The sequence below is a fragment of the Carassius auratus genome, chromosome 21, assembly GCF_003368295.1.
Source record: "Carassius auratus strain Wakin chromosome 21, ASM336829v1, whole genome shotgun sequence".
Classification (NCBI taxonomy): domain Eukaryota; kingdom Metazoa; phylum Chordata; class Actinopteri; order Cypriniformes; family Cyprinidae; genus Carassius; species Carassius auratus.
This window is the reverse complement of record NC_039263.1, coordinates 21,526,336-21,550,928: the sequence shown is the minus strand read 5'-3', so window position 1 is coordinate 21,550,928 and position 24,593 is coordinate 21,526,336. Positions and strand designations below refer to the sequence as shown.

The 24,593-nt window shown below is 37.0% G+C and overlaps 4 protein-coding genes and 1 pseudogene across 5 annotated transcripts; 1 reads left to right on the top strand and 4 right to left on the bottom strand.

The window, feature by feature from the left end:
* Window positions 1-2,678: 2,678 nt before the first annotated feature.
* Window positions 2,679-3,524, bottom strand: LOC113038935 (growth arrest and DNA damage-inducible protein GADD45 gamma-like; annotated as a pseudogene).
* Window positions 3,525-6,246: 2,722 nt separating this feature from the next.
* On the top strand, window positions 6,247-7,707 carry LOC113038936 (growth arrest and DNA damage-inducible protein GADD45 gamma-like). Its single transcript, XM_026196753.1, has 3 exons — window positions 6,247-6,471; window positions 6,573-6,780; window positions 6,887-7,707. The coding sequence occupies exons 1-3, from the start codon at window positions 6,329-6,331 to the stop codon at window positions 6,998-7,000; spliced, it is 465 nt and encodes a 154-aa protein (XP_026052538.1). The 5' UTR covers window positions 6,247-6,328; the 3' UTR covers window positions 7,001-7,707.
* An 819-nt stretch (window positions 7,708-8,526) lies between these two features.
* Window positions 8,527-12,280, bottom strand: LOC113038916 (serine/threonine-protein kinase NIM1). Of its 2 annotated transcripts, XM_026196722.1 has the most exons (4): window positions 11,393-12,280; window positions 10,665-10,958; window positions 10,260-10,528; window positions 8,527-9,685 (listed from the first exon to the last, which is right to left on the bottom strand). In XM_026196722.1, exons 2-4 carry the CDS (start codon window positions 10,939-10,941, stop codon window positions 8,930-8,932), a joined length of 1,302 nt encoding a protein of 433 aa, XP_026052507.1. In that variant the 5' UTR covers window positions 10,942-10,958; window positions 11,393-12,280; the 3' UTR covers window positions 8,527-8,929. The 2 variants fall into 2 exon arrangements, with proteins under 2 accessions (XP_026052507.1, XP_026052508.1); XM_026196723.1 differs by lacking the exon at window positions 11,393-12,280 and having other exon boundaries at window positions 10,665-11,333.
* Window positions 12,281-12,437: 157 nt separating this feature from the next.
* On the bottom strand, window positions 12,438-14,883 carry LOC113038933 (coiled-coil domain-containing protein 152). Its single transcript, XM_026196750.1, has 8 exons — window positions 14,656-14,883; window positions 14,399-14,504; window positions 14,087-14,155; window positions 13,929-13,993; window positions 13,734-13,836; window positions 13,472-13,599; window positions 13,248-13,343; window positions 12,438-13,134 (listed from the first exon to the last, which is right to left on the bottom strand). Exons 1-8 carry the CDS (start codon window positions 14,716-14,718, stop codon window positions 13,009-13,011), a joined length of 756 nt encoding a protein of 251 aa, XP_026052535.1. The 5' UTR covers window positions 14,719-14,883; the 3' UTR covers window positions 12,438-13,008.
* An 80-nt stretch (window positions 14,884-14,963) lies between these two features.
* ghrb (growth hormone receptor b) lies at window positions 14,964-24,265 on the bottom strand. The gene is made up of 9 exons (XM_026196706.1): window positions 23,886-24,265; window positions 21,901-21,986; window positions 20,004-20,139; window positions 19,686-19,852; window positions 17,891-18,075; window positions 17,489-17,630; window positions 17,306-17,396; window positions 16,810-16,879; window positions 14,964-16,722 (listed from the first exon to the last, which is right to left on the bottom strand). Exons 2-9 carry the CDS (start codon window positions 21,977-21,979, stop codon window positions 15,880-15,882), a joined length of 1,713 nt encoding a protein of 570 aa, XP_026052491.1. The 5' UTR covers window positions 21,980-21,986; window positions 23,886-24,265; the 3' UTR covers window positions 14,964-15,879.
* Window positions 24,266-24,593: the final 328 nt, after the last annotated feature.

Below are 24,593 nucleotides of genomic sequence, written 5' to 3'. Positions count from 1 at the left end.
AATATATATATATATATATATATATAATATTATTTTTTGCCAGAATTACAGCATATCAGAATTACCAAAGGTTACATGTGCTAAAAGCTACAATCACAAATATTGAATTACTTTCTTTTTTCACTACATAATAATAAATTTGAGACTGTATGGGGGAAGCATGGGGGGGTGACCAGATGGCACTTTCTTAACCAATCAGACGCTGTTGTGAGGAAGGTTCTGTTATCTGAGCTGAGCAGAGGAAATAACGCTTCACTAATAAATGCAGAAGGAAGTACAATCACCATTAGAGATGATTTTGAATCAGTAATTCACTTAGGTTGATGTTACTTTAGTTAATCAGACACACTTTATTAGAAGCTGTAGTAGCAAAAAAAATATATGTAGTTTAATTTGTAGATAATAATTCTCCCCAATTTCTTGATCTATCACTCTTGTGGAAAGGCTTAAATTTCATTGGAAAATGCATTTAACACGTTCTATCACATTGTGCCTGCAGGTGAATAAGACTATTGTGTAATATCTTGTATAATAAACAATGCACTTTAAATAATTTTGAATGTGTGGAAAAATGTGACACTTACAAGCAATGAAGTAAAAATTGTGTAAACTTGTGTGAAGTTTCAGTGCATCCCGTAATAGTTGTTAGCAGACAACTTTGAATTGGGTAGTGTACTGTTGCATACTGTAGTTGCAATAATAAAATGCAATAAAATATATTGCAGAAAAAGAGAAGCTATGACTCAGGATCTATAACTGTGTATTTTTTCTCTTCAATACTAATGCAAAATAAATAATGTTATTGAGCTATTTTACTCTTATTGCTGTTTTCTTTCTTGCTGACTGTTTACTACAGAGATAACAACCACTTACATGTCTCCATGTTTTGGCTATCCGTATTAACAGTCTGATATTAAGTAGTAATATTGAGTAACCATGAAGAAAGGTCTTCATTTCATAACTCCAAATATGTTATTATGTAATGATTGTTTTCATGCTTATATATTATAGTTAACGGTGCAGTTATACTGTGGTTTGCTTAGATTGGCCTGTAATTAGTTTTAAAAAACGTCTTTCTTCATTCCTGTAGATGTTTTGGTGAGTTAATTATAACTATAAATTATATCTTTTTTCAGGTGAGATCAGGTTTGTCCCTAGTAACAGATTATGATTTCTTCTGTGCTTCTGCTGAAAGCACAAAAGTGCAACTTTCATTGTAAGATCTAAATGTTATTGGTTAATTTTATAAGAGATAGCCCTCTCACTCATCATGAACTCACAGGCTAATCAGGCTGATTTAGAGATAACTGAAGCCTACATTTAGAAATGCAGATTATAAGTAACCTTATAGTTTGTAGGCCTTTGTGAGAAGACTATACTCTGTCATGATTTTAGTATAAAAGTCAACTTGCATAAAAATTGAGAACATGCATATAGTGTTTTATGTTTTTGTGAGTAAAAATTATGACAGTAATGAAACATTCTGCTTATTAAGGTTTTCTCTGCAACCAAAGATGAAGCCTGCTGACTCAGTAGTTTTCATGACATGTACAAAAATAAGCTGCTTCACAAACAAGTTTAATTCAAACTGTCGTTTATTTTTATTCATTTTTGACTCGTACAAATTATCTAAAGCAAAATCTTCAGACAAATATAATTATTTCCTTTGTCTTCTACAAACAAGTTTAAGAGCATATTTAAATATCGTCGTTTTTTGTAAATCACATTCTTCTAAAGTTAAACCTTTAGAGATTTTTATGTCATAGGCTATTAATATTTCTGAAGTGAAACATTTAGAGAAGAAGACAATTCTGGAAAGTTGAAAACACATTTCCGACAATAAAGTATGTTAAATTGTACAGCAATTCAATTTTAATGTGTGTTTTTGACATCTGCTGAAGAGTAAACACATGACAAAATTGTTCATTTTTAATACATTTATTGTTTTATCCATTATTACATAATTTATACAATGCAAAAGTTGTAATGCAAAGTCAAACAACATTTAATTACTTTTTTTACATTTTATATCAAATATTTCTAAAGGGAAACTTTTAGAGATTTTTAAGTTCGTTTTTCTTTCTTTCTTTTGTCATATAAATATTTCTAAAGTGAAACCTTTAGAGATTTTTAAGTTAGTTTTTTTTTTCTCTCTCTCTTTTCACCCATTTTATGTCATTTTATATTTCTAAAGTGAAACCTTTAGAGAATAAGACAATTCTGGAAAGTGGAAAGCACATTGCCGACAATAAAGTACGTTATATTGTGCAGCAATTCCATTTTTTAAAAATGTCTGAGATGTTAAAGTCCATTTTTAAAAACGTTGCTTCGACGCACCGCTGCGTCCTCTGCGTGTCCAACGCATGCGATATTTGCTCTGTGGAACAGAGGCAAACCTCGCTTCTCCTTTCTCTCCAAACCTCATCCGCACAAAGAATGAGGGCCATGGTGTCGCTCTCGTGGCATACCTGAGCTCGTTCACATAAAGAATGAGGATCATCTTGGCATGGACGGGACGAGGAACGACGTAGAACCGCGAGGCCACTCGGACCTGCCTCGCGCTGCCTGGATGGTTCAGCCTCCTCAGGAGCATCCAGGGATGTGGAAACATCAGCATCCTTGCTTCGAAGGATGAGTCGAGTATTCCTCAAGGTTTACAGCATCTCAACAGACAGAGTAAAGCTCCAGATCAACGCTCGGGCAGAGTGATCTCAGGAACCCACTCGTTATAGCTGCGACTTTCTTCACAGAACAGATGTAGCTTCTCCAGAGCTGGATCCTCCCATGAGTCCTCAGCTGGGTTCTGTTAAAACAGAGAAGAACGGGTCTTAAAAAACAAAGCCTTGGGAAAAACTTGCATATATATATATATATGTTATATGAAAACATTCTCACCATTATAAGGACACAGTGAGGCGTCCTCGAGTTGACCCTTGGCACCAACAAGAGCGTTGAGACGTTTCAGGTCGTTTACTCTGACGATGCTGATGTCGTTGTCAAAGCAAAACGCTTGGATCAGAGTAAAATGGATCTGGAGAGCGATGTCGCACTCAAAGTCATCAGTGGCCAAAAGGCAGAAAGACACGTTATCAGGGTCGCTGTGAAAACAAAAGTCGGTGTTACATGAGTTATCCCCAAACAGTAACATAATGATATGGTCAAATAGACATGGATTAGCTATCGCATGGAGGAAGTTCCTCCATACTTACTCGTCATTATTTTTGCGCATTCATAGACGCCAACAGTGAGGCGCCCCTCCGCCTTGGCAGACAGCAGTGCTTCGGACAGAGATTTTCCTTTCATTCATCATCTTGGTTTGGATTGAAGTAGGAAGTAGCTGTGCTTGAAGTACAGTAGAGGCTTCGAGCGGAGCAAAAATAAGTTGTGAGTGAGTGTTCCTGACACGCGACCAGTACTTATAGTGGGAGAGTGGCACGCGTCTGCATCCCGCGTTCTGATTGGCTGTACAGAACAATAAAGAAACGGACGTATCCAAGACGCGTGCCTTTAGACATGCTGGACATCAATAGAACTGTAAGAAAGGATCAACTCTTATCCTTTCACTTTTGTCCTAATTAAATAGAGCAACTTATTCTACTCAAAGCCGTGGCGTAAATCCAACAAGCTGAGAAGTAATGCGCGCGGTTAGCATGGGTAGCTGAAAGATATAGTTTTTTTTTTTTTTTTTTTTTTTTTTTGAGATGTGACATGCTATTATATAATATAAAACGAGAACAAACATTTTACTTATTTTAGTCAATAGATATTGTTACTTTAAATGTTTTTACTGTTTTATGAATCATCATGCAAAAGGGCTGGTGGCCAAGATGGCCAGTTTCAGACAGATAAACTTATACATTTTAGCCTAAAATATTGAGACAGTGAAAACAAAATCAATCACATTATGAGTGACTTAACCAAAGGTGTAGGTCTATACATTCGATCATTGATCACTCCCTGTCTCCGCGAATGCTTATGCATTTTGACATGTTTTAATTGTTTATAGAAAAAAGTAGTCAAGCAAATAAAAGTGGTTAATTAATGACAAACAAAATATAGCTCGAGCAAGCATTTTTATTAAAACTAAATCTGGATAATGTGGTTAGGTTATCACAGAAGGGGGAATTTACCAAACTGTTGATTTTATGTGCTGAAAGTTATTACCCTATGCTGATTGTATCGCGGGCTAATTTGCATACCTAAGATGAGTGGACTTACGGCGCGTGGCATCTGGACCTGCTTCTCTTTTGCTATGGAAACACTCCCCATCTGCCTGTTGGGGGAAGATAAAGGATCAGCTGAGCAATCAGCTGTATTTAGCAACTGAGACTTCTATCAACATATAAAAAAACTTTTTTTATGATGCCCACTGCCTTTTGATAATAAACGTGATTAAATATTCTTAGCAGCATTTAGAATCAATGACCTTAACTTGTTTACGTGTAAGCCATAGACAATATAGACCTATGTTTGTTTAGTTCCTATATACCTGTAATTTTTATTTAAAATCTTCAACACATTTGAACAAACTTTTAGCTGACTTTATTCCTTTGATGACAAGTCATATAGATAAAACTGCAATGGATTTGTAACAGATGACTGTCTTAATCTGCAGCTGCCGGAGGGACTAAGTAAAAGCAATTGTTCGATAAGTCTGCTTTGCGCTCGAGCAGGTTTGTCTTGGAACACCTGTCACTCTCGCGCACTATAAGGGGGGCAGGGACCGGATGCCCGCACTGCAGATGTGAGATGTAGGCCTATAGAACAATGCGTCTATACTCCTTGCAAGTGTCTTTGCTATTTGAAACCAGTTCTTTCTTCTTTTTTTGTGCTCTATACTGTGTAAATAAAGCACACATTTAAGCTTTATAGGACGTACTGTATTTTGTAAGTGCATTTTTTTAGGCTATCATTTTTTATCTTTTGCATATATGAAACTCAACATGCATAATATTTTTTATGCATAATCATTTTTACATTCTGTAGTTTTTTCCTATAGCTGCAGCTTCACTTTAACCAAAAGTTTAACTGAATCTATGCACCATTCTAGACACAAAAAAACCTGCACACAATAGTCATATGCGCTGCTGGGCTGCGAGGGGCCAATGGGGGCATCCTAAAGTGAGGCCTCTCCATCTGCTCCTGCTCTGCAGGAAAACAATGGACCTGCATCAGTCAGAGTCAACCTGTTATCCAGAGCCTCTCATATAACCCAGAAACTCCTTTCTTTTCTTCCATAGCTTGTATTCATCTGCGATTCTGATGTTTTTCTATATTATAACAGCATTTCCCCCCCACATTATCTTTGTATAGATTTAAAACCACCTGTCAATAAAATGACCAAATCTATCAAGGCATTTAAAGCAAGTCTAAACTACGTTAAAATACGTTAAAGATTCAAATGTTTGCGAATATAAACATTGCTGAATTTTCAGAGTGGCCTATTCATTTGGAAAGTTGCATCCTATCACGGGGTCCGTGGCTGCTGCAGGCCAGATTTGGCAGCGGAGCGTCATGGCACGCGCATCTTATTTGCATTTGTAAAAGCGTTTAATAATAGAAGTTTCTGTATTCACAATAGGACCGTTTCAGTGTCCACAGATGGCCACACTTCACCTGTCTTTTGCGCTGAGGGCGGGGGATGCGACCCCCTATCCACATTTGCTCACTTTTAACATTAAATTCTCTACTAAAAACACTGAATTGCAGGCGAAAACATTTTATATTTAATATATATAGCCTATGTAATATTTATATTTCGCTTAACTAAATTCATTGCTAAATAAATGTATTCCAAGTATATTAACAAAGTTACCCTTCTCAAATGTGTTAAATAGACTCAGGAGAGATATGCCTATTACTTTTAAACTGTAATTATAACCTCTGGAGTTAAAACACACACACAGTACCAAAAAAAATAAAACACAGGAAAAAATAATTATGCTTTTGTAAATAATGTAAAAATAAATAAATTAAAATAAATTACATTAAATTAAATAAAAATCGACTAAAGTATAAAAAATAACATACTGCTCAAACAAATTATAAGATTAAACATAAATGATAAAAAGTAATTAGTTGAAGTCTGCAGCAAGTCTTAAAAAGTAACTTTACAGCCCTCATCAATCTGCCACGAGCCGGAGTGTGACAATAACATTAGCATACCAATACACCATTCAGACGAACCAATCAGAGAACGCTTCTTTCATAGCCACCACGAGCCGGAGAGTATAAAACCAGCGAGCCCACGCCGAAAGAGCACCAATCCCCTCGAATTACATCCATCTTCGGTTCTGCTAGCGACTCCTTGTGGAATTACAGCATCATCATGACTCTTGAAGAAGTTCTCATCCAGAAGCCCAGCGAGAGGGCTCAGTGCACTGGAAAAGCACTGGAAGAAGTTTTGGGTTCTGCCAAAGCAAACGACTGCCTTACCATTGGCGTTTACGAGTCTGCCAAAGTTATGAATGTGTGAGTATGCTGTCTATTGTTTTTTCCTTCATGCAGCATCTTTAATTACGCGTTTAGTAGTACAAGTTGTGCTTATAATTTGCCTTTTTCTTGTATTTCAGTGACCCAGACTGCGTGTCTTTCTGCGTCCTGGCGATGGATGAGGAGTTTGAGTGCGACATCGCTCTCCAAATCCACTTCACTCTCATCCAAGCCTTCTGTTTCGACAACGACATCAGCATCGTTAGAGTGAATGACATGCAGCGTCTTTCTGAGATTGTTGGTGACAGTGCTGAACAATTTGAGGATGCTCACTGCGTGCTTATCACGGTATGTATGCGCAAAAGAATAATGTTTACACTCATTAGCAAAATCAGAAACTATGCGTTTGCAACGTTTAGGGTGCCATGCTAAACTTGCATTTTCTTCATCACAGAACCCAGCTGAGGACTCATGGGAGGATCCAGCTCTGGAGAAGCTACATCTGTTCTGTGAAGAAAGTCGCAGCTATAACGAGTGGGTTCCTGAGATCACTCTGCCCGAGCGTTGATCTGGAGCTACTCTTCTCTGTTGAGATGCTGTAAACCTTGAGGAATACTCGACTCATCCTTCGAAGCAAGGATGCTGATGTTTCCACATCCCTGGATGCTCCTGAGGAGGCTGAACCATCCAGGCAGCGCGAGGCAGGTCCGAGTGGCCCTCGCGGTTCTACGTCGTTCCTCGTCCCGTCCATGCCAAGATGATCCTCATTCTTTATGTGAACGAGGTCAGGTATGCCACGAGAGCGACACCATGGCCCTCATTCTTTGTGCGGATGAGGTTTGGAGAGAAAGGAGAAGCGAGGTTTGCCTCTGTTCCACAGAGCAAATATCGCATGCGTTGGACACGCAGAGGACGCAGCGGTGCGTCGAAGCAACGTTTTTAAAAAATGGACTTTAACATCTCAGACATTTTTAAAAATGGAATTGCTGCACGATATAACGTACTTTATTGTCGGCAATGTGCTTTCCACTTTCCAGAATTGTCTTATTCTCTAAAGGTTTCACTTTAGAAATATAAAAATGACATAAAAATGGGTGAAAAAAGAGAGAGAGAAAAAAAAAACTAACTTAAAAATCTCTAAAGGTTTCACTTTAGAAATATTTGATATAAAATGTAAAAAAAAGTAATTAAATGTTGTTTGACTTTGCATTACAACTTTTGCATTGTATAAATTATGTTATAATGCATAAAAACAATAAATGTATTAAATGAACAATTTTGTCATGTGTTTACTCTTCAGCAGATGTCAAAAACACATTACATTCTTAACACATTCACACACTGGTAGCCTATGTCATGGATATATTTAGGCTGTATTTTGAGAATGAAAATGAGGCTGGGGGATTTATGTTAGGTAAGTTGTGTTGTTTTAGAACTTGTAGCATACTTGTTTATCTGACACATTGCAAAATGCATACATTTCCAAAAATAAAAAACTCAAAAAACGTGTATATATATCTTGAACTCGCTACGCGCCTGTCCTTCAGCCTAATTTTTATTCTCTAAACATAAAATGATGTCTATAGTGAATAATGGCCTTTCCTAAAGTTTTCATTCTGAAGTAACTCTGGATTGGGGGCAGCATATAGTGTCAGCTGCCATCTGCAGCCGCTGGTGATCTACATGTGTATAGCCACAGCACAATAGTAGTGTGCTGTCCCGTTAAATTGGGGGCCCCAGCACAAGGAACTCATTGTTACCTCGGCAGATGTCTGAGCCATGACGCTACTCCATCTGCCAAGCAGCGCAGATGGGAGGTGAAGGCAGTGTCACGGGGTGAGTGGTGGGCTGGCATTCGTATGGCTCCCTGTCAGTTGCTGTATTGTTTACAAAGCACCCATGGCTTCTGCACGGATTGCTGCAGCTCTCAGCACTGAGAGAGGGGCTTCAGTGAAAGCACAGAGAGTCTGTAAACTGAACACGTAGGCCTAGGACTACTTAGTGAAGATTTGTACACAAAAATGGAAAGAAGAAGTAAAAGCAGACAAATGTTATAAAATTTTATTTGCAAAAAAAATAAAAAAAGCTGGCTGACTGAAACATAAACATTATAAGTTAAGCCACTGACAATTAAGTTAAAATTTATGCAAGTAGTTACTGAAAGGAAACTTTTTTAAAAGTACTGTTTAATTTAATAAGAATTAACATAGTTTCTCATTGATTTGGTCTATTCATAGTAAAATGCCACAACTCCAACAGTATTAGGCTGATTACATGGTTTATTTGCCCAGATATGAAAACTTTCTTCACGTATTAACCCTCTTCCTGTCCAAAATATGTACCTTCTCTATTCTGTGAAACACAATAAGAAGATATTTTGAAATGCCATATTGAACATATACAATTAAAGTCAATGGGCTCCGGTATTGTTTTGGACCCTATTGACTTTCATTGTAGTATGGATAAAAAGACTGAATAAAAGGGATGAACTTAGCCTTTAAGAGAGCACACACAATTTCGAGGAGTGCCGTAGGTTCCTATAGGCACGGAGACTGTCTCTTTTAGGATCTTTGACGACTCCACTGATTATAGGCACAGACTCAGCTCCATTGTTTCTTTTAACTCTGTGCAGTAGTATGCGGTAAACCCCTGTAAAAGGACTGCGGATGCGCTTTCCTTGGTTATTGAGAATATGTTCCTGAGTGACTCCCAGTTTTTCCAGGATTCCTTTTACCTCTTTCAGGTCTCTGTCTAACTCCGCTGGGCTGGCCTCTATTAGATGGACGGGGTTGAGCTGGTATAAGGGAGGAATAGGCCGGAAGAGTTCCACCGGCAGCAGCCACTCGCAGCCCAGCATCTGGTCCAGTGCACATCGCTCCAAAGGCTCTGGCTTCAAGATGCCCCTGATCAGCCTCTGACATGGAGCTGATACCCAGGTTGGCAGGACGTAGGCACCCTCCAGCACACTTTGGCGCAACTTAGCCACAGTCTCAGCGCGGAAAGGCAATGTGCCAGTCACCATGAAAAAAAGTAGGATGCCCATTGCCCACACATCCACAGGTGGCCCGATGTAAGACTCATCTTTGAAGAGTTCTGGAGCTGCATAAGGAGGAGAACCACAAAAGGTGTCTAGGGTTTGGTTGCGATTGTTGACCCTCTTGCTGAAGCCAAAATCAGCCACTTTTATGCAGGAATTGGTTGTATAAAGAACATTTTCTGCCTTCAGATCTCGATGGATGATGTTGTTCTCATGCTGAAATGAACACAGATATATAAATAAAAGAAAATGTCATCAATTCAACAGTCATCTAGTTAAACAGATTAAAATTATTTGAGTCAATGACATCCACCATAAATATGGGATTTTTTTTTTTTTACAAATCTAATTCTAAAACATGTCATTTGTTTTTTTTGTATGGTTTCAAAAAGCTTTTATACCATATAGGAATAGTATAAACCGTGTATAAATAGTAATAATTTATTTGCAATTTTTTTTTTAAATTAAAAATAAGCTCTTTAGTGAGACATAAATTGATTGTGTAAATACGGGTAAACTAATGTTTTTAAAAATTTACTTTTTTCTTTTTTAGGTTTTAAATATAAATTTAATGCAGAAATTTGCTCTTAATAGAAGAGGTCTATTCAACCAAGCATTGCATTTAATGAATAATACATAATGAATAGATCTATTTAATTTATTAATTTAATGAGCATCATGTCATTGACCCATTTCACAATTTTACTATACTTACTATGACTTACTATTAATGTGTTTTTTAGACTTATACAAAAAAAAAAGTGAAGTATTTTGATATAGAAGGTCTAACCATGTATTTGACTGCTGACAGGATTTGGGCGAATACAATCTTGCTCTCTTGGTCAGAAAGTTTTCCTCCTGTGCTGATTCTGGTGTGGAGGTCTCCTCCTCCAGCGAACTCTAGAACCAGGTACAACCGACTTGGCGTCTCTAACACCTCATAGAGTTGCAGTAAGTTTGGATGATACAAGCTCTCCATGTTGGAGATCTCTCGGGACAGCATCCGCTGAGTCTGCAGATCGAGCCTCATCTTATCCATGATCTTAATGGCCACCTTGTCTGCAGGACATGCATGTGGAATAAAATCAGGATGAGGTCATTACACATTAATCCTGTTACTCTCTTAAATCTGACCTAGACTCAATAAATCAAGTGTTTATTCAAAACCAGTTAGATTATGATAAATTTCTTTTACCTTTGGTGAGTGCATGGATGGCCAGTTTGACCTTCGAAAAGTTGCCACAGCCGATCTGACCACGGACTTTATAGAATCCCACCCTTCTGCCCACCGTCAGTTCTTTTATGGTATCTTCGTCATTGCACATTTCCAGCGTTAACTTTTCCAGTGGTGTCGGGTGCTTGGAAGGGTCTCCATCCTCTTCCGTCTCTGACCCACATTCCGAGCTGTCCGTCACAGTGTAAATGTTGTGCCGATGCACCTGTGGCAACACCTGACTTGCCTTTGCAGGCATTTTTCAACTGCTCAAGGCTGAACAACAAAGATAAATAATATTTACAATATTGCATATGTACATAAATTAATTTAAAGCATATCCATTGCATGACAACAGTGAAAATATCTGATATTCTTGTTCTTGATTGAGAAACAACTCCATAATAAGGAATTATTCTGTCATCAACATCAGTTTTAATGGAAGGCTATGGCTACTGGCATTTGTGTTTAACAGTAGAAGAAAACTCATTCAAGGTTGGAACAACTTGACATATTTGGGTCATCTAACCATTTCAAATCTTATTAAGCAACAACCCGTATGGACACTAATCCCATAAATAAACAGTTTTTATTTACAATTATTAATCATTGAAACTGTCTGTTTATTGTAAAAGTTAACAAGCATGTTGACTGAACTTTGATGCGAAATATATACATAACATTATCATATGTAAATTAAATGATCTTACCGCTGTGCTCTTGTAGTAGGCCAATGCATGGCTGCTTTTCTTTTTTATAAGATTAGAAGTCAACGAATATGTCCACACGTTCATATCTTTTAAGTTTTATGTTCCAAAGAATGAACGATAATATTTAGCTTCTTTTATAAATAAAAAAGTTAGGTTCTTGTTAAGGTCACATATGCCTGGCATTCAATTTATCTGTCCTGTTCTGTAACTGCATGAATAAAAAGCCTTGATGTGGTTTCTCCTGGATAGTCTTCCTGTCTCCAGGGAAGTCTTCAGCTCTCTCCGTCCAGGACTCTGTCAGAGTTAAAGAGAACATGCTAGTATCATGTTTCCTAATCTGCCAGCTTTATTTAGTTACCTTAATCCTCTCCGCTGTCCTAGACGATGCCTGTGAAGAACAAAAGCCAAGAGCCGAAAGCAAAGGAGGGTGAATGACCAGCAAACATGTGCACCACTGATTCTTTTGAAACACTCGTGGGAGATATTGTCATGTTTGATCTGGTGGGATACAGTCATACAGGAGGTCAGAAGAAAACCTTTTAGACATGATCGTCAGTGATCTTAATGAGGCTGATCTCTGACTACAACGTAGGATCAGACGTTATGTAACCGCTTTACTAATGAGATTACTGCAGGACCTCCATGACACATAAAGGGGTTTGGCTGATATGATTATTACTCGTCCGTCAACCTCTCAATGTGAATGATGAGGCCTTACATTCTCCATGTGCCAGATGCTGTTTTATCAGTTCATAATATCTGCTTTTATATTTGTTAAAATACATCCTAATGTTCAGGGTTGTTATCATTAACTAAAACTATTAAACATGTTTTTGTTAATTGAAATAAATCTGATATTTTTTTTTTTATCTAACAAGTATTATAACCTAAAATAAATATAACCTAAATAACCTAAAACTGAACTGAAAAGCTGAAAAAAAAATACATAATAACAAAAAATAACAAAAGCACACAGAATTACCCAAATGAAAAGGAAAACAAAAATTGTAAATATTGATAAGGACTATAATAAACTAAATCATATTACTAAAATAACACCGATAATGTTGCATGCAATAATGTCTGCATGGAATAAATTATTTTGAATACATTGTTGTAACTATTAAGCTGCTGAATGATTTAAACTGTACTTTAACATTAATTAATTTCATTGGTCCAATTTCTCTGAATGAAACAGCATTTTCTAAGTATTTGATGTCATGAGAGTGTATTGTGAGTATGTGCATGTGTGTGTTATTGAAGAAGGCACCGAATTACCAGCCGTCTCTACTGATGAGATTACAAGCTTTATCTGGAAAATGTGATTGTGTTTACAGGTGTCCAATGCAAAAGCACACGAGCCGTAATCTCCTAGAAGTCCATGTCACCTGCCATATCCTTCCTCTCTGAATGACCTCTCATATAGCACAGTCTTCAGATGTTCATTTATTATAGTGTAAAGGCAATAAACACTTACACTGGAATTAAGAACACAACAGAACTTGACTGAAAAATATTTAGAACATATTCTGAGGGAAATGTGTTTTCAAATAAATCCATGTGTCAAACAGTTGGACGAAGGCCCTCACGTATCAACGGTCAGATCAAAATAGGTCTCAGATTTTCCTCCTCTTCAGACGAGAGTCCATCAATCCGTGAAGGCTCTGCTGTTCCAGCTCTCTCACCCTCTGACGCAGAACCTCAATCTCTTTGTTTTTCTCCTCCTGAATGAACTGGAGCTTCTGGAGACAAACAGAATGATTCAATACAGAGAGAGAAATAAAGGTGTGATCAGAAACCCTGCTTTCCTTGATGTCACGAGGTGTTTTGAATCGAATGCTGCTGTATGACTCACTCTTTTAAATATATTCTGTGGATGAGGAGCAGATGCTTGTGTCTGTGGCTGACTCTTTATGGACATGCTCTGGGCCCTTGCAAGCTTAGCACCAAACTGCAAAGAAAAAAAAAAAGAACAACAGTATTAAGACAAATTATGTTTTGACCTAACATTTAGTGCATTGAAAGTTATTACATTTTAATTTATTTACAAAACAACTAGATTAACCAATTCAGTTCTACCTCCATTTGAAGTTTAATGATTTGGCTTTGGTTTTCTTTCTCCTTCTCTCTCATCTGCCTTCTCATCTCCTCCAAAGCACATTCATATCTTTCATGAGCCACTTTCAGTTCTGTATCTTTAGCATCCACTTTGAAAAAAAAAATTGAAATGTTTTCTTTTTAAATGTGTAATACTGCAAAATGTTAAACAGCATCTGATGGCTGTCTCGTCAGTTTTATTCCTGTTGATAAGGGTGGTAAAAGTGTTGCGATTTTTCCTCACGTTTCCTTTGTGTTTCTTTATCACAGTCTTCTAACTCCCTCTGGTGTTGATCTTGAAGGGCTTTCATCTCAGCTGCCATCCTCTGAAGCCGAGTATTGCTTTCCTAGAGCCACACAGGGGCAGAATCGAGCACAGACACTCAAAACTTCTTATATTGTATGCTTATGCCATCAGTACTATATCTGACAATCTTACCTTTAATTGAGCTTCGTTTTCTTTTTTCATCTGAAGAGCTGCATTTTTCAGACTTTCATTTTCAACTAGACGAAGTTGTGATTATTTGTGAATATTTGTTATTTGGAAAGGAAATTCAATTTTAGTAAGCGAAGAGTTCGGGTTAATAATTGCTCTACCTCTGAGGTCGCACTGTTGATGTAAGGTTTGCTGCAGACCTTTGACAGTTTCCAAAAGCCCATCTCTCTCTGTGAAGAAAATAAAGCCATGTCGAAAAAAACGGCATTATTATACAGTATACTGTAACAATCAACGAATAACTGTTCTTAACTTCCTCAGTACAAAATACTTTCAAGTATGGGAATAGAAAAATAAAACTTAAACACAAATTGTAAAGCGTCAATATTTCTACACCGCTAGATGGCAGCCGAGATTAGTCTGACCCACTTCTGTGGTAAATAACTTAACTTACCTTGTTCGTTTTACCCTACCTTCAATTAACTGTTTCTCCTTGTTCTGTGAGAATTTTAGAAGTCTGCTGGTCTCGTCCAGCTGTATTTCAAGAGTATTATTTTCCCCTTTCATCTCTGTAATTTTCTTAATCATACAAAACGTTAATTGACTAACGTTATTTCAGAACATTAGCGGACTCACGGAGCTTTTGTAACAACACTACTAAGTTACGTTCTTCACAAGGCTAATTTTAATATCTTAAGTATACTCTTAAGTATACATTTAAAGACCTTACATGCTCCAGTTGGATGAAATCTTTGACGAGTTTAGTCAAGTCGACGGCAGTGAGCTTTTTCATGTTGACCAGTTAACAAATGATAAATATCCGATGCTTCTTCTTCGCTTTTAAGATAAATTTAGTAACAATGTAGGTTAATCAGCTTTCTCACACTATATTCAAGGTATGCTTGTTTTCAACATCAACAACTGGAAAGGAGCACGTGGAAAATCCTTGCATTCATTTCTTCGAAATATCAGTCACGTGATCCTTGGAGGTATAATAGCGGGAGTGATAACGTTAGGTGACAGAGTGCAAAACCAGTATCAGAGTTCATTGCTGCCATTTATTTAGAAATACCTCGTATGTACTTAACATATTATAGTCACATTATAGCTTTAAAAACATTCATTTTTCCAATGATAAACAATACTGATCCAAGGCTAAAACATCAATTAGTAGACATCAGACAAAAAAAAAATGTTCTTTTAAATGTTTTTAACTGGTTTTAGATGGTTTTACAGCCTGGCATAGCCAGTGTTCAACAGGAATCCTGTTTAAGTGGCCCAAAACCACTTAAAGACCAATGTCAGTCCAGTAAACCAGTTTTAAGATGTGTGTGTCTCTTTTGAAGCTAAGAAAGCTTGTCATGAAAACAAAATTAACCATATTTTCAACATTGAGGCACAAAAGCCTGTCCATTCTTTTATGGCACAAATAAATGGCACTCAGAACAAACACCTGTAACAGTTCACATAAACCCCTTTGATTTAAACGTGCACTTTGTTAACACTGAATTTGAAATATATATTAAAAGTAGGCACTTCACAGTTTGCACCGACACGTAGCTGGTAGTTAGTGCACTGACAACAATACAAACTCACAAAATACAGAGCGGTAATTGAGCAATATAGCTGTTATATAACACATGAAAGCTAAAATATCAGTTGTTATCTTTTTATGACAGTAAACAGCCAGCTAATACACTTCTGCTCCATATTTTCTCAAACGAACCCCTGAAGCTGTAAACCCTCCAAATTAGGAGAATACAGAAAAGACTCCATGGCTTAATACAGCCATTTATTAGCTTGCCAATAGATTTGTTTACAGTCTGTGGTTTCATGATATCTATTCCACCGAAGATCGCTTGGGAACTGGCTTTGTTTCAAAATTCCCTTCTCATAGATCAAGCATCTTGATCGATGTTGGCTAACCATGTCAGATAGCATACTCTACTTTTAGTTAAGGTGTTATGTTGTCGAGTAGGTCAGGAGTCAAGTACCCTTCAGGAGTGGGCAAAGTCTTCACTGCCGCCTTCTGTGGGACGGTTGGTGTATTTGGTTTCAGGAGGAGACTGTTTTTCCAATCCACGCCATCTACCATGGTGTACTCTGGACTGGTAGGCTTTGCAAGGATGGGAAATGCTGTGGACTGAGAGGACGTAACAGTCTCAGTGCTAAGATTTTTAAGGTCTCTGAATGCAGCGTGTTGTTCTTGACTCTGTAATTGGTCTGTCGGTGGGTTTGGTTTATTGTGGTGGGCACTGATTGTGCTGGCAACAAACTCTGAGGTGTAGCCTTGTTCATCAGGGATCACCACCAACTGTTGGATTTCTTTCTCATTATTGTGGTTTTTATCCTTCAGAGCGATCGTTTCTTTCTCTTCAGGAGAAAGTACAACTCCACCATGATGACTGACGTCACTGACCTGTGAGTAAAGACTGTTTGACCAGGTAGTGTCTTGTGGAGAGAAGGCTGCAGGTTGCTGTGGCCCAGTCTGTGCACGTGACAATAGGTGGAAGCCATCGTGGCTGCTGGTTGAAGGATGATGTAGATCCGTTTGATCGTGATCAGACAGATCAGGATCACAGCAGCTAGCCCGACCCGAGTCATCATCCCTGAAACTACTGGACATTTGAGGAGAATCAGAAACCGGAGAATCGGCAATAAGAAGCTCCTCCTGGCTCTCATGCGGTTCGTCGAAGTCCACCTCAATGAACTCTACCCATGAATCATTGCTGTACAGTTCTGGCCGCAAGCTGGGGTGAGTGCCTAAGATTGAGGTGAATTCAGTCAGCTGACCTTTCTGTAAAGAAACAACCCAAATATAAAAGCTTTAATTTGTAGAAAATACCCTCAAGAGTTCTACAAAAAAGGATGTAAAGTAAAATACCAGTAAAAGTACAGGGTCAATTCCCTTGATTTTTGGTCCAGGGACTGGCGGCAGGAAAATCACCATTAACCTACAACAGGCCACAGTGAAGTTATTTTTGATTACATTTCAAAAAGTGAAACTTTCATATATTCTAGATTCATTACATGTAAAGTAAATCATTTCAAAAGTTTTTTGTTTTGTTTTGTTTTCATCTCAAAATATTAGAATATTTGCATTTGAGTTTCATTAAATGACCATTTCTACAGTATATATTCTGGGTATATATATATATATATATATATATATATATATATATATATATATATATATATATGTATGTGTGTGTGTGTGTGTGTGTGTGTGTGTGTGTGTGTGTGTGTGTGTGTTTATATGCTACAAAGAGGTAGAACATTAAAGAACAGAGGAAACCAATGAGAGGTCAGGAAATCCTGGTGTTTATACACAATGCCGACAGATTTCCTTTACACTGTTAAATAATAAAGCAGGTACTTACTTTTGTTGACGTGAAACTACAACCAGCATCAAAATAATCATAATACTGATGGCAGCAAAGACCAACACAGCTGTAATAGGAATTCTTGATTCTGAAATTGAAACAGATCATTCAAAACATAATTGAAAATAATTCAGTTAATTTCCTAACAAAATCTTTAGACAGGTAGATCTTAAATCAGACCTTTGTAAGGAATGAGTATAAAGATTGATTCACTGAAGACACCAAAGTTGTAGCCTCTCATTTTTGACCTGACTCTGACTTCGTATTCAATGTTGCTGCGCAGAGCGTAGATGTACGCCTCTGTATCTTTGCCATTATTCAGCTGTATAGAGACAAACAAAGATAAGGCACATAATAACACTCCAACCTTGAGGATAATGAGCTCCAAGCGTGGTCTCATTATGGCTGCAAAATCCAGGTCATAATCTTTACCACGGTGAATCAAATGTAATGAGTCATAAGTGTTCTTAGAGAGCACTTTTAATAAAGCTTCAGATGAACATTTGACTTCAAGTCTGTTTCTCATTAGGAGCTTATTAGAAATCTGCTGGTGCTGATTGCACAACGTTGCATGAGACTTACTGAGTTCCACTGGTCTGAACCCTTTTCTCTGTACTGGGTCTCATAAACCAGCGAGATCCATCCTGTCTTCACATTCTCTGCAGCAGATGGGGGTGGATCCCAGCTCACAACAACGTCATAGATTAAGCCAGCTGAGCCCATGCTCAGAAGAGTCCAGTTCAGTCCTACAGGCGGGTCTGGAAACACTGAGAAAATAATGAACACATGCTTAAAATAGCAGTTATTATATATTTAAGTTAAAAATGTAAAAATACATTTAAATATAAATATATTAACTTATATATATGTGTGTGTGTGTGTGTGTGTATAAACATATACACACAGTGCCTTGCATAAGTATTATTGATAAATATTTAGCTGAAGCACCTTTACAGTCTTTAAAGTCTTTTTTGTTTGATGCGACAAGCTCATCAGCATTTGGCAGTTATCTTCCATTCTTCTCCTTGCCTCTTCTCCTCTTAATCTCTGTCAGGTTGGATGAGGGCAGATGCACATTTTCAGGTTTCTCTAGAAATATTTAATTGGGTTTAAGCTCAGGCTCTGGCTGGGCCACTCAAGGACATTCACAGAGTTGTCTATAAGCCACTCTTGCTGCATGCTTAGGGTCATTGTCTAGGGTGGAAGGTGAACCTTCTGCCCAGTCTGAGATTCTGATTAAGGTTTTCATTAAGGCTATCTAAATATTTTGGTGCATTTATTCTACTCTGACGAGTCCCTCAGTCCCTGCTGCTGAAAAACAGCCCCGCAGCATGAGGCTGCTACCAGCAAACTTACTTTTGAGATGCTACTCTGCAGGTGATGAGCAGAGCTGGTTCCTTTAAACATGATTAAAGGCTTAGAATTGAGGTTCATTAGACCAGAGAATCTTGTTTCTCAGAGGCTGAGGATCTATTATTTTGCAAATTCCAAGTTTGTTTTCATTGTAGATTTCTTCCATCTCCACGTATGATCATGGAGCTCAACTAAAGTTACCATCAGGTTCTTGGTCACACTTGGTTCTCCATCAATTGCTCAGTTTGGCCCCGAGGCCAATTCTAGGAAGAGTCTCGGTTGTTTCAAACTTCTTCCATTAAGGGTAACAGAGAATTCATGCTTCTGTGACCCTTCAGTGAAGCAGAATTTTTTTCTGAACTATGTGTGGACTTATGTGTAGCTTGATGTAAACCTGCCTATGAACTTTACAGGTAGTTATTTTGACCTCAGGGTTGGTTTTTGCTCTGATATGCATTATCAGATTATCAGCTATTACACCTTTTATTTAGATGTGTCTGCCTTTCCAAATCATACCCCTTATTTGCCACAGGTTAACTTCATTCGAAGTGTGGTAACATCTATAAGTAATATGAATGTAGCCTCCTGAGCTACATTTTAACTGTCCCATATAAGGGAATGAATACTTATGCAATGGAATCATTTAAGTTTATTTAGCTTCAATACATTTCCAAAGATATTAAAAAACTTTTTTTTTGCTTTAAAATTATGGAGTATGGAATATATATATATATATATATATATATATATATATATATATATATATATATATATATATATATATATATACATAAATATATTTTTTTAAATTAGCTAAAAGCACGAATAAATAGGTAATCAAAACTTATTGAAAACATATTTATACAAATCTATATTAGCGATATATTTTTGTATATTCTGAAATATTGAAATATTTATGTGAAAATATTTTTAAAATAGTTTTTCTACAAAGCATTGTGTACTTGAAAACAGGCCAAGAAAGAAAAGACAAAGAGTCAGGGTTTGTGTTAACGACATGGCTTACCAATGTCCTCCACGTTGAAGGAAATTTCGTCATAAACAATGTCAAGAGAGCGTGAACGCAGCTGGACCACATAAGGGAACCATATAACGGTGTTACTGGAATTGAAGTAGCATTCATTTTCCCTTATGGAACTGTAACTTGGACATTCCATCCATTTCTTAGAATCCCTGCAGACATGTGGAAAATTGTTTATCGTTAAGTAGAAGAACAGTCATTTTTCTAACAACTTAACTGCTTCACTGATTTTAGCTTATATTAATTCTCCTTTTGTGTATCAATAGTGCATTTAATTCTATGGTGTTATGTGTTTCTAATTACTTTTCTAATATGTAGAAAAGTCTCAGATCCTCATGTTCCGTGTGGTTCTGGAGGGATCCAGTCTCCCACTGACAACGGAAAGTCATCAGCTCTCGAGAAAAGCAGCCAGTCAGATGAGGCAGTGTTGAAGTCTGACCTGCAAAAAAGGTGAAGAAAATACTTAAAAACCCTTACTGGAATTGAACATACTTGCTTTAAGGCATGCTTCCAAGAAGTGTAATGGACCAGAATAAAATACCACGAATGTCATTTAGACGTTATTAGGACGTGTCACTGCAAATGCTACAATAACAGCAAAAGAAATATTTCAAAAGACATATGAATGCGGCATCAGTAATTTAATTTTATATTCTACTACAGCTTCATATTTTATAAACAATTGATAAATTATAAGGAATTAGGTTGAAATTGTTTTGCGTTTCAATGTGTTATTCAAGCACAGCTCAGAATGATCAAATGTTTTATAGCTAGAATATTATTCTGAAAAAAAAGGGCAAAAATTCTGCGAATGTCCTTCGGTTTAAATCAGCTTTGGACTAACAGGGTGTAACATAAATCCCAGTTGGGCTATAACTGTCAGCCGTGTTTTCCTGGAAATGTGTGCTGGCACTTTTCACATGTGTAAGTATTCGAGTGGTAGTGCACCGTTACTGCCTGCAAGAGTTTGGAAAGGATCTTTCCAAGCTGCTCAGCTGACAGCACTTAGACAGCAGTACTGATAAAACTTCAACTGATTTCAATTTGAACAGCTATATTTAAATGTAGTACTCTAAGTAAAGTGTAACAGAAGAACTATTGACGTTTAATTTATATGCCACAGAACATTCTGTATGGTATGGTTATTTACACTGCCAGTGTTTTTTTGTTTTCATGTAGTTACATCATCATATTTGTGTAGTTCCTTTTTTCCCCCTTTTTCCAGGAAATACAGAGGAATGATCATTAAGAGCCACTAGCATGGTCTGGTGTTACTCGAGTATCAGTAGTAGTTTTCAGTTACAGATTGAAATGACCTGCTTCTTTGGCAAACATGTAGTCTCATGTCTGTGGGTTTGACTTTTTTTTTGACATTTAAAATTACCAATTACCTTGTAATTGTTTTCCCTGTGCAATTAATTGACCATGAAGCTTAATAAATATGTATTTTTTTATTTATTTTTTTATAATAATCTGCATGATAAAGGATAGGAAATGAGTCAGAGATGTAATTTTATGTTCCCATAGAAACTAATGTATAACTCAAATAGCACCTGCAGAGTAATGTCATGAACCTAACCATCCAATTCATATAGCAACATGCACTCCCTCCCACTTACTGAATCTGCTTCTTTTATAGAAAACATCACATCTGATTGAATTCATAATGGACAGAGCTGTTCAAAAGACAGTACCTACTTTAAAACTAAAGCATAGAAAAAAATGGTCTTGTGAAGAACGGTGGTGATGAAAAGCTTAAATAAAACTGTATATTGTAGTTCATTAATTCCATCCTAGACCCAGGAAAAATCTTGGTTCCACATTTCAGCTTTCTGATATTTTATTAGTGGGCTTTTGATTGATTCCATAATTAGTTTAACCAGAGTTAGAGTACCCTGCATTTGGAGTTTTGTTATTAAAAATTTGTTTTACTTATGGATTTATTTTATTTCTTATGAAGAATCCAGTCAGTCTGCATTATGCAGATGTCCGTTGGACTCTCTGGGTATTTGCAGAAAGCCAAGGAGCTAACTTAGTGTGTCACAATGGCTCCCCAACTAATAAGAGAATAATAAACATCCTGTTTTTTTGTTGTTGTTTAGCTAAACTGTTATAAAAAAGGCTCTTAAAGACATTTCTAGCCTCTCAAGTCATGTTTGGTTAGTGTAAAACATATACAGTATATTAAAAAACTACAAACCTTGTATTGTAGGAGGCACACTTTGTGTTGCCACAGCACAGGTCAACATGATACAGATGAAAAGGGTGGTCTCCATCATACAGTCCCTGTGAAAACCAAAATAAGGTCCATTATGTAATTGGTTAACAAACAACGTTGTGAAAAATGGAAGCAACCACCAGCTATTAGTCATAAATCTGAATAAGTCTAAATTACTTTAATTCAATTCAAACACTATTAGGCCATTCCCTTTCTATTTGAATAAACAAGTCAGAGTTATTCATTTGTTTCAATGCAGCAAACAAACAGTCCATGATACTGACAGGATTACGAAATCGCAGTAAACACAGTCCACTGACATCCATTTTAAGCCAAAGACTCTGGCCAGTAGTTGTGAAATAGATCCTCACTGCAACATGGCTTCGCTCCAATCTGATTCTGAAAAACATCTTCTCAGAAAACATCTTCTCAGAACTCCATCTATTGACTTCAGCTTCAGCTGTATGCGGATCACAACCCTTCCCTATTAGATTTAAATGGCCCTAACACACAGTGCAGCAGTACAGAGATAACAAACTCTCACTGAGGGTAAAGGGCTTGGTCCTTGATAAAATGGGTGCAATGTCAAAGCACATTATTAGGAAGTTGATAATAGAAATGCTGTGTCTTTGATATGGAGCTTCCGGAAAGGAATCCAAGATCCGAGTCTGTGAACCTTTATTATTTAACGTGACAGTTCAACTATACACCACAATACCACAAAGAAAAAAACAAAACAATGAACCACTGACATTGTAAAGAGTAGTTATGTAAGTAAATTACATGTATATCAATCAATCAACCATCTTTAAAGTATTTTAGCAGTACATCAAATAAATGTAGTGGCACTAAACATTCTGTCCACTGTTAACATATTGTATTTTATTCACACACATATTGTCATGTTGTCTAATTTTGCCTCCAGTTTTTAAAGTTGTGCCCTTTTTTCAGGATTGCTGTCAGTGTTTTTGGAGTGGGTGGATTGGAAATTTCGGAATGGAGCTGGAGCTAGTCCGCAAGGGAGTGGAATGTTGCACTCCAAATGTAATAAATCTATCTCTGAAGGGCATTTTGAAGTGAGAACAATCATACTGAAGGGCCATTGCAAATATAATTGCTCAAAACGGTCATCTTCGATGGCCAGAAGGACTTCGAAGGGTACAACAGATGGACACCTCGCTATACCATGATTCTTTGCATAGGTTTAACTGTGTGATGATATTAATTGGAAAATCGATGCGGATGTGTGTTCCAAGGAACAGTTTTTTGGTCCTCTACACCATTTGAATCTCTACCTTTGGAGGGTAAACCCTTCAAATAGATTAAGGAATAGTTATGAGCCCTTCAAATTGGAGCAGTGGAAATCTCTGTTCTTCCGCTCCACTCACGGATTCCAGTCCGGATTTTAGTTTATGTCTTTCTTGGAGATTCTGAAAGCTTGAAAGGTTGGCTTCTTTTGGAATAATTTCCCCGGAGTAGAAATATAACTAAATGGGAAGAATGTGTCTGAAAGCAAGAATTACTTTTATCATAGTACTGTTTAAAGTTTAAAAGCAATATCACACTCACAATCATGCCTAAGACAGAACTGAACATATTTACTTTAACTCCTGCAATATTTACCTAAAATCATTTTGAATATAGCCTAATCCTCCACATCTGGCCATAATATGTCGTGAAAACTTTTGAACTGTCACGTAAACCTTAACCTTATTAGTGTACGCACTGCATGAACATCGTGATAAACGTAACGTAAACCAATAAGTGTTCCAAACGGAAATACAGAACATGCATTAAAAAAACATGCACAATTTTTTTTCAAGTTTACATGATACATCTTTAATAATATGTATTTTGTTTTGCCCTTAAAATTTTTAATTCATTATTTTAATCTTCCACAAAAGCAAAAGGTGGAAACATACAGAATACATCGCACGTGTGTCTCACGCACGTTACACTGAACTCACCTTTTCCAAGAGTGCGATTCAGATTTGTAGATCCTTGACTTCTATGAAAAGTATTCCTTGGGGAAGCTCGACTTCTTCGTATTATAGCAGCACACCGTTGTTAAATGTAGCCTATATCTTCTATCAACGCACGGTTTAGAAAAAGCCTCATAAATTAGCCCAAATTTCTCTTCTACCGCTTTGCTTAAAGCGTATCCTGTTGGTTGTGACAGGACCTCAGTTTGCCCACTGGATATCTGGTGGTACCAGGTTTTTTTTTTTTTTTTTTTTTTTTTTTTTTAGAGCATATTCGAAGAAAGGCGTCACTCGTCGTTGAAGCACCCTGTGTAGGGAGCTTAAAACTAAACCTTATACAGTAAGACACTAATCAGTTTACTGCATGTAGAGTTTCGCATGCGAAAAAAAAATGTATGTGGGGAACTCCGCCCTAACAAACGTCATCGTGTTTCCCTACCACAGCCTTTAGGACAGTGCTTCTCAAAGTCCTGGCCCTCCTCCATTTCGTATTTCAAGAGCACTAATTTCCTACTTGATAAACTGTTAAACTTGTAAATCATTTGTTTAGTTTTTTTAATGTCTTTTTGGAGATTTAAAGCTTTACTGTGTGACATTGTTGTCATAGAAACCTGTGAGCGCTGCTAATATCAGGTTTTTATTTATTTATTTATTTATTTATTAATTATTACTTAGATTATTCCGGCCGTTTGA

What these genes read in the sequence shown, in the direction of transcription:
- LOC113038916 (XM_026196722.1), bottom strand. Translation starts at nt 10,941, where the DNA reads ATGCCTGCAAAGGCAAGTCAGGTGTTGCCACAGGTGCATCGGCACAAC. An exon ending in CATCCATGCACTCACCAAAG is followed by an intron (nt 10,529 to 10,664) that starts GTAAAAGAAATT and finishes CATGTCCTGCAG; the next exon opens with ACAAGGTGGCCATTAAGATC. An exon ending in TGTCAGCAGTCAAATACATG is followed by an intron (nt 9,686 to 10,259) that starts GTTAGACCTTCT and finishes TGTTCATTTCAG; the next exon opens with CATGAGAACAACATCATCCA.
- ghrb (XM_026196706.1), bottom strand. Translation starts at nt 21,979, where the DNA reads ATGATGGAGACCACCCTTTTCATCTGTATCATGTTGACCTGTGCTGTG. An exon ending in TGTGCCTCCTACAATACAAG is followed by an intron (nt 20,140 to 21,900) that starts GTTTGTAGTTTT and finishes CCTTTTTTGCAG; the next exon opens with GTCAGACTTCAACACTGCCT. An exon ending in TATACTCATTCCTTACAAAG is followed by an intron (nt 17,397 to 17,488) that starts GTCTGATTTAAG and finishes TTTCAATTTCAG; the next exon opens with AATCAAGAATTCCTATTACA.
- LOC113038936 (XM_026196753.1), top strand. Translation starts at nt 6,329, where the DNA reads ATGACTCTTGAAGAAGTTCTCATCCAGAAGCCCAGCGAGAGGGCTCAG. An exon ending in TCTGCCAAAGTTATGAATGT is followed by an intron (nt 6,472 to 6,572) that starts GTGAGTATGCTG and finishes CTTGTATTTCAG; the next exon opens with TGACCCAGACTGCGTGTCTT. An exon ending in CTCACTGCGTGCTTATCACG is followed by an intron (nt 6,781 to 6,886) that starts GTATGTATGCGC and finishes TCTTCATCACAG; the next exon opens with AACCCAGCTGAGGACTCATG.
- LOC113038933 (XM_026196750.1), bottom strand. Translation starts at nt 14,718, where the DNA reads ATGAAAAAGCTCACTGCCGTCGACTTGACTAAACTCGTCAAAGATTTC. An exon ending in AAAACGAAGCTCAATTAAAG is followed by an intron (nt 13,837 to 13,928) that starts GTAAGATTGTCA and finishes GTGTGGCTCTAG; the next exon opens with GAAAGCAATACTCGGCTTCA. An exon ending in TCATTAAACTTCAAATGGAG is followed by an intron (nt 13,344 to 13,471) that starts GTAGAACTGAAT and finishes TTTTCTTTGCAG; the next exon opens with TTTGGTGCTAAGCTTGCAAG.